Source organism: Dipodomys spectabilis, unplaced genomic scaffold, assembly GCF_019054845.1.
Source record: "Dipodomys spectabilis isolate Male_0828 unplaced genomic scaffold, ASM1905484v1 ptg000457l, whole genome shotgun sequence".
Lineage (NCBI taxonomy): Eukaryota > Metazoa > Chordata > Mammalia > Rodentia > Heteromyidae > Dipodomys > Dipodomys spectabilis.
Window position 1 is genome coordinate 1,840,095 of NW_024871134.1, and position 12,531 is coordinate 1,852,625.

Genomic DNA, 12,531 nt, shown 5'->3' on the forward strand with positions numbered 1-12,531 from the left:
AGTGAAATAAAGAAAAAATACTAAATTTAAATAGGTTTCCCTTGAGTTGACAGAGGGAGAGAAAAATTAATAACTTACATACTTAAAAGTAAAAGTAGACATAGCTCTGTGTCTCCTTTTAAGTTCACTTAACATATTTAAAATTTTCATATCTTGGATTATGATATAAAATGCAAGAATAAAATAGCCTCGTGGCATTTAAGAACTGTAAATAAGCATTCCCATAGGAAAGTTTTCTCCAAAAAGCACAACATAAAACCAACAAAAAGGAGAAAGAAAGGAAAAAGAAAAAGACAAAAGAATCCCTGGTCCTTGAGTTTGGGGCATAAAGATGATTGCTTGAACTCAGCACCTGGGCACTGGTCTGATCTTTTTTGCTCAAGCTGATGCTTTAATTTGAGCCATAGCTTCACGTCTGGCTTTCTGGTGGTTAACTGAAGATAGGAGTCTTACAGACTTTCCTGCCCTGCCTGAGTTTGGAGAATCGCGATTTGAAGCCAACCTAGGCAGGAAAGTCCATAAGACTCATCTCCAATTAACCAGCAAAAATGCCAGGCTTGGTTTAAGTGGTAGGGCACCTGAGTGAAGAAGCTAGGGGAGGCTGTCCTGGCCCAGTACTGGCAACAAAAAGTGCTCAAATAATTTTCCGTCCAATATGCCTCCTGATGTATTTTGGCCATTTTAACATATAGAGTGGATGCTGAGGGTAAGGGCATTGGATGTCACCCCAATGGATGCCTTCCAGGAACGCACATTTTACGTTTCTCTATATGAGTTAGGGCACCTGGGTTATTAATGAATGGCTACGTGGTCCAGAAAACCTTCCTCTTCTCTTTTCTTCCATTGTTAATGAAAACAAAAACCTAGAAAGGCCAAAAATCTTCTGCATTTTCTGAATGAAACACAAGCAGAAATTCCTGAGTGAGGAGAAGGCTGAAGGGAACAGAACCTGACCTAGAGTTCTTGCCACATCTTTGCTTCAGTGAACTTTACATGGAGACAGAGGAAGGAAATTGCACAAGCAATACAGAAAGCAGCTCAGCATTCTCGGCAAGACTATGTTTTAGGCTACAAAAGAAAAAGTTAACTCTGAGCTGGGTGCCATGGCCTCCTGCTTGTGTCCCTAGACACTCAAAAGACAGAACGGGAGGACTGTAGTTTCAGGCTAGCTAGGAGGCAAAGGCAGGGAGACACCATCTCCAAAGTGACTAGCAAAACACTAGGCTGGAGGCATGGCTCATGTGGTAGAGTGCCAACCAAGTGACCAAGGTGAGAAAGAGCACGGGGATTCTCAGTTCAAACCCCTGTACCAGCAGGGGGAAAAAATCGGATATGCGAGGAAACTTGCATTAATACACTTTGTTGACTTTCCAACCGGCTTTGTTTTAATGACAAAGGCAAGACAAAATTGTAATTTTATTATGGAATAAATGATACATTGTTTTCCAGTGTTCTATGACAAGAGAGAGAATGCTGGGAGAGTTTTTTAATTTCTTCTTTTCCTATCCAGAACATTCACTAACTGCCTCTCATTTTCAGGCAATGGCCCTACAAAATTAAGTATGATTTTCCTCCTACTAACAAGTCTGCAAACAACTCTTCAACGGGATCTTCTCTGTGAGCTGTAGTGAATGTGATCTCATTGAACCTAATGTGCTTTTAATAGTCTCTTTGGCAAGATGTTGATATTAAGAGGGGGAATGAAATACCCATGCTATCACCTTGAGTTTGCGATTATGCCTTGTATGTAAGGGTTTGAAACGCTTCAATCCCATTCTCACTCAGTGTTTCCCTGAGCTCTAGGGCCGAGCATGCGAGGTGCAGATTGACTCTGGGAGCTCAGCTGAGTCCAGGGCCCCTGCCTGTCCCCCACCCTTCCCCAGGATGCAGCCAGCCCTCTGGCCAGCCAGGGTGCCTCCAGGGCCCACTGTGGACCTGTCCTCACTAGCCTCGCCTCCTCGCTAGCTCCCATCGTGGCCTGTCCCCTCACCTGCACGCCGTCAGAGCCGGGGACGTAGCTGGCTCTCTTGAACGTGTCTGTGACGTTCCTCAGGATCTCCACAGACATCAGGAGGTCGCCCGCATAGAAGTTCTTTCTCTGGGTCAGGTCCAGCAGTGTCTTGGTGACCTGGGACATGCCGTCGCCTGCCAGCATGCGCTGCCCCTTGGCCAGGTGCTCTTTGATCTGTGGGGTGAGAAGAGGAGACCGGCCTCAGGCTCTTCACGACCTCTGCTCCACACATCTTCACCCAGACCTGGAACCGCACTGTCCTCAAGGCTGTGCAGTGCCCCACAGAGCCTGGACTGCACCAGCACACAACCCGTGAAGCAAGACCTCCATTCTGCACAGCTCTGCTGGACTGGACAGGGTGTGTGGTTCAATGCACTGGGAAAAGGAACTCTAAAAACATTTTTGCACAGAGTTAAGCATAACAGAAGTGTGAGAAGAAATAAAAAAAAAAATACCAAAACACAAGCCCTGGAACTGGGCGCCGTAACTCACTATAGTCCCAGTGACTCAGTGGTTTTAAGGATCACGGCTGAAGGCTAGCACTGGCCAAAGCCAGGAAGGCGTCATGTCAACAAGTACAACAGGCATGTGGCACAGGCCGTGTAAAAGGTCTGGTAGAATGATAGTTCAGGTAAAACCTGAGAGACTTCGTTCTTGAACGAAGGGCTGAGTATGTGGCTGAAAAGGGAGACTGCTTGCCTAGCAAGTGTGAGCACGTGTGCTCAGACTTCAGTGCCACCAAAATAAACAAAACTTTTAACCATTAGTTTTAATAGCTTTTTATCTGCTTTAAGTAAATATTTTTAATCTTGGTATAAGAAAACGCCTCTCAATTTTAAAAGCTTGCGATGACATGAAAGAAAGGTCACTTTAGTTTTGTTTTTTGTTTTGTTTTTTTTTAAATAACCACAGTGCAAAAGAACAAAAACTAAAACCCCTCAGCCAGGTTTTCCACAGTAGACTGAACCAGTCAGGTAACTAATTGGTGGCCAGAGAAAAGGACATCACTTTTTGTATTTGTTTGTCTCACAATCAGGCCTGGGGCCGGGGGGGGGGGGGGGGTAGGGGGGGGGGGTGGGGGGGGGGGGAACGTATCACACAAAAATGGACAGGTGAGAAAAGACAGATGACATGGTCCTTTCATGAGTTCAAGGTCAGCCTTTGTCTCCACACTGCTAAATTTTTAGTGGAATTTAACAATGAAATGATCAAGAACAACCACACCAGAGACATGCTGAAACATAAAAGCTGAAATGCACAGTTGTGATTCCTAATCATGAAGAAACCTGCCAAAATACTTTAAAGAATGGCAATCAGGCTGTGCACCAGTGGTTACACCTGTAATCCCAGAAACCCAGCAGGCTGAGACCTGGTGGTAACGTCTGTAACCCTAGTGACTCAGTGGGAGATCTGAAGGATCCTGGTTGTATCCACACTGGGCAGAAAAGTTCACTCCATCTCCAATTAACCAGCAAAAAGCAAGGCTGGAGGTATGGCTCAAGTGGTAGATCATCTGCTTAGCAAGTTGGAAGTTCTGAAGTCAAACTCCAATATCGTTCTCCCACTCAAAAACAAAACAAAACAAAAAAAGCACAACAACGACAACAAACAAACAAATAGCAATCAATGTATACATACTAGGAATTTTCTAGAGGTCACATTCTTTATAAACATGATCTTAACACTCCTCCATGTTAGTCTTGAAAGCGCCCTAGAATATTTCAGTAAAGGGAAAAATCTTCTGTGATCTAGTTCTCATCCACTGCATTATGCTAAAGCACATAGCATCTTTAGACAGCTTCCTTCTCCAGGTTCCTCTCCCTGTCTCTCTGCTCCCCTCAGAGGAGATGCTCCCTGAGCCCGCTCCACTCCGCTCTGCACCAGCCAGCGATCTCTCTGGCTCTGGCCCAGCTCTGGAGGCTCATTGCCAGCTTCCTGCAGTGACATCATCTCACACCAGTCAGGAGGCACCGACCTCCACTGCTGTCCACTGCCAAGCCCAGGCCAGAGGCAAGGAGCAGGGCTCTGCCGCCTCACAGCCCTCTCACACCGCACCTCAGTGTCGGGTCAGCGGAGCCAAACTGCTAGGGCATGCTGGTGTGCACAGGTTAGCCAGCACGCTGGTATGCACAGGTCATCTGGCATGGTGGTGTGCATATCATGAAACCTGGACGAGACCAGTCCGGGCAAAGAAGTCTGAAAGGTTGCATCTCAAAGGAAGAAACTTGGTTGTGTGTGCTTCTGTCCAGCCATGCTGGAGAAATAGGAGCATCATGGGCCAGTCCTGTGCTTGGATAGAAAGCTTGCTTCCTATCTCAAAAATAACCCGTGCTAAAAGGCTGGAGGCATGGCTCAGGAATAGAGCGCCTGACTGGCAAGTTCAAGGCCCTGAGTTCAAACCCCAGAACATCTAATCTAAAAAAAGCATGTAAATCTCTGGGAAATGTTTTTCCTCCTCAAGATTCCTGTCAGTGTTGTTATATTTTCCTTTAAAAAGAGAACCATATAGACATGTTTTGTTTGCAGAAGGTACTGGGCCCTCAGACCCTCGGACCGGAGGGCAGTCGTTCTTGTCTTGGTCAGCATCAGACCCGAGTCAGGACAAAAGAACCTTGCCAGCTGGTGGATGAGCGGTCCCTGGTCCCAGCCTCGCACGCAGGGCCTGAATTCCATGACCTGCTCCTGGGATGGCCCTCCAGCTTTATCTGAGAACACACCGGCACACACACCTCCCCGCCCAACACGCTTCATAGCATTCACACAGGGCATAACGATGTTCAAATTTGGATGACACACATTTCTGTCTAGAACATTCTGAGTGGAAAGATATCTTCCAGTTTCTAGATCGTCATTCACAGGACAAGTGAGCTGTGAGACATTCTTTTCTTACCTCAGCTCTGCCTTTCCAAGGCTTCTTGTAGAATGACAAAGCCAAGTCTCTGTGCTAAATTATTCTTTTCTTTTCTGGGTTTTAAAATTCATTATAAATGGGTTTGCTCATCTTGTTTTTCTCTATTTCAATCTGTTCTTTATCTCTCCGACCTCTCCTTTGTTCATGATCTTGAGGCCTGGACACTGAACCTTAGCTTTTTCACTAAAGACTGGATGAGCCATTTGAGTCACAGCTCCACTGGTGGCTTTGGCTTGTTATTTGGAGATAAGAGTCTCATGGACATTGCTGCCCAAGTTAGCTTCAAACCTTGATCCTCAAATCTCCACTTCCTGAAGTCAGTTATTTCTTCTTAACCCCCGAAGCTTGAGTGAATTGCAGATTTACCAGACAAATCCTAGCCCCAAGTTAGAGTGAAGATTAGTTTGTTAATCCATGACTCAGAGCTTTGAGAAAGCGTCCAGGAACTACTTGTGTGTGAGGAGCCTGCCAGTGTATGTGTGTGTGTGTGGGGGGGGGGAGGGGGTCAGAGGCCTGAAGCCCAGGGCTCCCTGAGTTCATCTGACTTCACAGCCTGTAGCCAGGTCTCCCCGAATTCAGCTGACATCCCACTCTTCATCCACAATCTTCCCCTGTAGCTCTGGCCTTGCCTCCTCTTGCTTTTCAGCTTGGCTACAAATGCAGTAGTTGAAATAGATGCTTTGCCTGCTCTATTTATGTAGAACTCTAGGTAAACTATGAAAGTTAGTTTGGGGTACCCACTGTTTCACTGCTGGTATAAACATGCTAATATGCACCTGTCAAAATGTCACCATTTGACGAAATGGAACAGCCCGTATTTGCAGACAACATGACCATATATCTAAAGGACCATCCCCTAGCTACTAGAGCTGATCAACAACTTTGGCAAAGGAGCAGGATACAAAATTAACCCATAAAAATCAGAAGCCTTTCTATAAACCAACAATGCACAAGTGGAGAAGGAAATCAGGAAAACAATTCCATCTGCAATAACCTCAAAAAAATCTGTGAATAAGCCAAACTAAAGGTACAAAATATATAAACTATATATATGCATATATATATATATATACATATATATATATATACCATAACACTTTGAAGACAGAAATAAAAGATGATATCAGGAAATGGGAAGGACTACCATGTTCATGGAGAGGTAGAATTAACACTATAAAAATGGCCAAACTGAAAAAATGATGTACACATTAAATGTACTCCTCATCAAAATCCCAATGACATGCTTCACCAAGGTAGAGAAAACAATTCAACAATTCATACGGAGCAACAAAAGACCTCAAATAGCTGAAGAAATTCTCGGCAAAAAAAGTAATTTTGGTGTCACAATCCCAGACCTCAAGCTCTACTAGAGAGCAATAATAACAAAAACAGCTTGACACTAGAACAAAAACAGACCCAAAGACCAATGGAACAGGCTGAAGACCCTGAAATAAAACTATATACTCAGAGTTATCTGATATTTGATAAGGGAGCCAAAGACATAGAGAGGAAGAAAGACAGCTTCCTCGATAATTGGTGTTGCAACAATTGGGCATCCTTAGGCAGAAAACTAAAAGTGAATCCCTGTTTATCACCAGGCACTAATAGCAATTCAGGGTGGATCAAAGACCTCAAAGTCAGACCTGCAAGAGGGAGTAGGAGAAACACTAGAACTCACAGATATAGGCAGAAACTTTTTGAAGACTCCCAGGGCATAGCAGAGAGGAGACTTGACAAATGGAATATGTCAAAATAAAAATTTTCTGCACAGCTAAGGATATAGTTACTCAAGTAGAAAGACAAGCAACAAACTGGGAGAAGGTATTTACCAGCATCAGACAAAGGCCTAATACCCAAGATATAAAAGGAGCTCAAGAAACTAACCCCTTCCAAACTAATAAATCAATCATTAAAGGGGCATGGGAGCTCAGGAGAGTCTTCACAGAAGAAGAGGTAAAAATAACAAAGAAACACATGAGAAAATGCTCATCATCCCTGGCCGTTAAGGAAATGCAAATCAAAACAGCTGTGAAGTTCCATTTCGCCCTGGTTAGATAGGCCAACATTGTGAATTCAAACAACAAATGTGGCAGGGATGTGGGGAATAGGAACCCTAGTGTACCCCTGGTAGGAATGTAAACTAATACAACCACTCTGGACAGCAATCTGGAGGATCCTCAAAAACTAAACATAGACCTTCCCTATGACCCAGCCATACCACTCCTGGGCATCTATCCAGATCATCATGACTCAGGATACCATAAAGACACCTGCACACCCATGTTCATTGCTGCCCTATTCACAATAGCCAAGCTATGGAAACAGTCCAAATGGTCCACAGTAAGTGGCTGGATCTAAAAAATGTGGTACCTAGACACCTCCATTACAAAGAATAATATTATGACAGTTGCAGAGAGACGGATGGAACCTAGAACAAATCATGTTAAGGAGGTAAGCCAAACTCAGAGACACAAACAGTGCATGTTATGTCTCAGATGCAGGGACCAAAATACCCTGGGATGTGATAAATGTTACAAGACCCTAGCCATCCACACACAGTGAGACCAAAGGAGGATGCTCTTAGGGGAGGAACACAAAGGCACAATGCCTGTGTGCATCTGATCATACAAAATAATATTTATAGAAATGAACCCCAGGAAATAGGAACAAGAGGTATTTTTCTTTGTTGCTGTTTTTCTTTTTCTTTTTCTTTTATGTCTTTGGGAGGGTAAGGAGGGCACAGAAATGGAGGGACAAAGGGTAAACAAATGCAGCAGTGGTACTCACTGGACACTATGGTGGAAATGAAATATACAACTTGTGAGTGAGGATAGGAGGAAAAACTTGGAGAGGGTAAGGGAAGGGATGACACTGTCCATGTTAGGTCTGCCCGGAGGGTACAGCCCCTCCCCTTTCCTCTTCCTGAAAGAAAACAGGTGGTCTTATAGAAAAACACCTGCGCGAAACCAGTCATTACCTGACTGTGAGTCAGCAAAGGACCCCAGGATCTGAGGTCATTTCCCTATCCACTGAGGTCACTTCCTGAACAGCCCTGGTCCTGCTTCCTTTGGACAGTGGGAGGTTCCCTAGACTCTGAGGTCACTTCCCCATCCACTGAGGTCTCTTCCTGAACAGTCCTGGTCACACCTCCTTTGTAAAGGGAGAGGTTTCTCAGACTCTCAGCTCACTTCCTCATCCAGTGAGGTCACTTCCTGACAAGCCTTGGCCATGCCTTCTTTGGACAGTGGGAGGTTCCCAGGCTCTGAGGTCACTTCCTGAACCACCCTGCTCACATGTGCTTTGGACAGTGGGAGGTTCCCAGGCTCTGAGGTCACTTTCTGAACAACCCTGGGGCTGCCTTCTTTGGACACTGGGAGGTTCCCCAGACTCTGAGGTCACTTCCTCATCCAGTGAGGTCACTTCCTGGACAGCCCTGTCCACGCCTTCTTTGGACAATGGGAGGTACCCAGGCCCTGATGTCACTTCCTGAACCGCCCTGGTTACACATGCTTTGGATGGTGGGAGGTTCCCCAGACTCTGAAGTCACTTCCTCATCCAGTGAGGTCACTTCCTGAACAGCCCTGGTCATGCCTCCTTTAGACAGTGGGAGATTCCCAGGCTCTGAGGTCACTTCCTGAACCACCCCGGTCATGCCAGCTTTGGACAGTGGGGGTTCTCAGGTTCTGAGGTCACTTCCTCATCTGCTGAGGTCACATCCTCCCCTCCTTCCCTATATAATCCCTCTCACCCAGAAGTTCCTCCCTCTTTTTTGGGGGGGGTGTCCGGTCGTGGAGCCTGAACTCTGGGCCTGGGCGCTGCCCCTCAGCTCTTTAGCTCAAGGCTAGCACTCTACCACTTGAGCCACAGTACCACTTCTGGCTTTTTTCTTTTTGCTTATGTGGTGCTGAGGAATTGAACCCAGGGCCTCAGGCATGCAAGGCAAGCACTCTACCACTGAGTCACTTCCCAGCCCAAGTTCCTCCCTCTTTCATATCTTCTTTTCTCTCTACACACATCCACCTCATGAGGGCTGGCAGTTTGCTCTCCCCCCAATAAACATGTGCTCTTTATCTGACTTATGAAAATGTAACCCCTCTGTTCATCACCTTTATAATAACGATAAAAGAGCTGTCATAGATCTTGTCTCTGCTCCTTCACATATCTTGCTCTTTCTTTGACTCTTTCACTTTATCTCTGACTCTGTTTCTGTCTCTGTCTCCCTCACTGTCTCTGTCTGTCTGTCTTTCCCTTTTGACACACCGTGGTTTGACCTCATGGCCACTCCCTTGCTAGGCTGGCATTCTATTACTTCAGCTAACTCTCCATTCCCTCATTTATTTCTATAGATTTAAATACCATCCACAAATTCTACTGTTATGTTGCTATCTCTGCTTTCTCCTTCAGGAATTCTGTCCAGGTAACTGTAATCAGGGCATAATCGGCACTTTCAAACCTCGTGGAGTATTCTTGCTCTATCTTATCTTGTCCCTCCCAAGAGTCACCCCTGTCCTGGTCCTGGTCCTGGGTCACCCTGCTGTCTCTGGCACACTGGGCCCCACACAGAGGGGCTGGTCAGTGCTTGATAATGAGCTCAAACCAAAGAAATAACCACCACCTCTCTTTTCCTTTGGCAGCCATAATACTGAATTGTTGACCTGATAAAAGCTGCAGTTCAAGATCTTCAAACAAAGAACATGTAATAATTGGGAACTTTTACATGACAGACTGTCTTTAAAACACATCAAACTAACATGAATAAGCAAGTGATTTCAGAAATTTTAAACATCTAAAGTTACATAATTTCTACCTCCAGAGACTAGCAACATAAAATGCTACCTTTGCTAAATACCTCACATGTTGTAGTCAGAGAGCATGCATGTCACATGAGGTATGTGGCAGGTGTGGGTTTTTAAGTTATCTTCACTGGCACCAAGACTGGTCAGGGTGCATTCCCTAGTGCCGAGCTCCCAGAGGGTAGGTGTACCAAGATTTGAGCCAAGGCAGTCCTGATTGTAGTCTATCTGCTTAACTACTCCAGGGATGAACTCAGGCTGTATATAATACTTCTCTTAAAAATGACCAAAATATGTACAGGTGCAGTGGCTTAAGCCTGTAATCCTAGGTACCCAGGAGGAAGATAGTAGTTCACTGTCAGCCTGGGCATAAAAATTTGTGGGACCCCCCCCCCATCTCACCCCATAGCTGCTGCAGTGCACCTGCCCACTGTCCTCACTGACACAGGAAAGAGTGAGTAGGAGGGTCAGAAGCCAGGCACAAATCAAGATCCTACTTCAAAAAGAATCAATGCAAGAACAGGGTGGGAGTATGGCTCAGGTGGTCAAGCACCTGCCCAGCAAGTGCGAGGCCCTGAGTCGAAACACTGCTAAAATTTGTGAAGATAGTTAAATATTTAGAAATGATTCTCAGCTCCGATGTTTGAAGGAAATGTCCTTTGCACACAAAGAAAGAAGAGAATGGCTTGGAGCAACTTAGTAGATGAGGTGGGTGGGGTCAAGTGCTTGAGTTAACACTGAACAACACAATATACGAATGTTTCAAAACCATTCACCAAAGCCAGCGCCAGTGGCTTAAACCTGTAATCCTAACTACTCAGGAGGCTGGGATCTGAGGATCTCGGTTCAAAGCCAGGTCGGGAGGGAAATTATCTCCAATAAACCACTCAGAAAACTGGAAGTGGTACATTGGCTCATGTGGCAGAGTGCTAGCCTTGAGCTAAAGAGCTGAGGGACAGGCACAAGCCCAGAGTTCAAGCCCCATGACCGAAAAACCCCAAAACATTCACCAATATCTATAAGATTATTTTTTGTTAAGAAAATTTGTATTTTCCAATCTTTATACTTTACACTTATAAAAAATAACAGTCAAACACCAAGAAAATCAAATAGAGTTGATAGCTTTCTGCACATGTAAGTGCCAATTCTGGATTCTTGACACAAGAAAATTAACATTAATAAAATCCTTACTACTATATATCCAACATAAGTTAAAACCATAGGCACTAGTTTACCAAATCCACATTTCTTCTTGAGTCTAACCACAGTAAGTCTATTTAGATTTTCCCAGACATACCTTTTTAATGTAGTAGTTTTATTCAATTGTGGAGAAAACCCTTCAGGATTCATGAAGAACTTGGTTTGTGCTCTGGCTTTTTGCTAGTTAACTGAAGAGAAGAGTCTGGTGGACGTTCTACCCTGACTGGCTCCAAGTTTTGATTCTCAGATCTCAGCCTCCTGAGTTGCTAAGATTAGAAGTGCGAGCCACAGGCTCTGTGTCAAAAATAGTTTTAGAGTTTGACACATGAAGAAATGCTCAACCTCTCTAGCAATAAAAGAAATGCAAATCAAAACAACCTTGAGATTCCCTCACCCCAGTTAGAATGGCTATAATCAAGAACTCTAATAACAACAGATGCTGGAGGGGATGTGGCCAAAAGGGAACCCTACTGCATTGTTGGTGGGAGTGTAAACTTGTTCAACCACTCTGGAAAGCAGTATGGAGGTTCCTCAAAAGATTCCACATAGAGCTCCCCAATGACCCAGCAATCCCACTTCTGGGCATTTTATCCAAACGATCACAAACAAGGCCATACTAAAGCTAATAGCACAACTATGTCTATCGCAGCATTATTTACCATAACTAAGTTATGGAAACAACCTAGATGCCCCTCAGTAGATGAATGGATCAAGAAAATGTGATATATATATATATATATATGTGTGTGTGTGTGTGTGTATGTGTGTGAATTGTATGCCTCTATCAGGAAGAATGACACCGCCCCATTTGTTAGGAAATGGAAAGACTTGGAAAATATTATATTAAGTGAAATAAGCCAGACCCAAAGAAACATAGGCCCCATGGTTTTCCTTATCTGCAATAACTAGTTTATGTCTAGGACAAGCAGCAAATGTCAAAAGCTATGTACGTATGAACATATAAGATGATGCTAAGCAAAATGAAGCCCAAGATAGGAACACAAGGGATTTTATTTTTGTTGCTGTTGTTTTTGATGTACTTATAATGTACTATGTGTTTTTTTTTTGTTTCTTTTGTATGTTTTTCCCCCATGGTATAACCCGTTTTCACTGTATTTGATTCTGGTGCCCTGCATCTTGTATATGCATATTTTCTAATTTGGGGAGGGGAAGGGAAATAACAAAATGCTGAAATAAGGATACAGGTTGACCCATTGTAACAATGAGATGTACAAGACACTATGTTGGAAACAAACTTTACAACTTTGGGGCTGCGGGGAATAGAAGGGAGGGGGGAGAGAGGAGTTGGGGAGTTGGGGAGGGAAGGGATAGTAGGGGAAAACAAACGATGAGGTAACAATGCTCCATAGGAACTGTACTTATAACCTTACTCATGTAACTGTAACCCCTCTGAACATTATCTTTACAATAAAAATATATATTTAATAATAAAAATAGTTTTATAGTTTATAGGTTTCCATTTGACGTGACAAGCCTCAATGATGATTCTGACCACATTTCAACCCTCTCTGACCACTTTTTTCTACAAAGGCCAATTTCTAAGTTTCTGTATAACTCATGTTTGATGTGAAAGGGGACAGAGAAATGCTCACAGT

At 44.2% G+C, this 12,531-nt stretch overlaps 1 protein-coding gene across 1 annotated transcript in view; it reads right to left on the bottom strand.

Annotated features, from left to right (window-relative positions):
- The window catches only part of Adgrb3 (adhesion G protein-coupled receptor B3), a 541,106-nt gene that overhangs the window by 311,765 nt on the left and 216,810 nt on the right, over positions 1-12,531 (bottom strand). Inside the window, exon 10 of the mRNA XM_042668573.1 lies at positions 1,991-2,185. Within this exon, the coding sequence (XP_042524507.1) occupies positions 1,991-2,185 (195 nt within the window). The remainder of the gene's footprint in view (positions 1-1,990; positions 2,186-12,531) is intronic.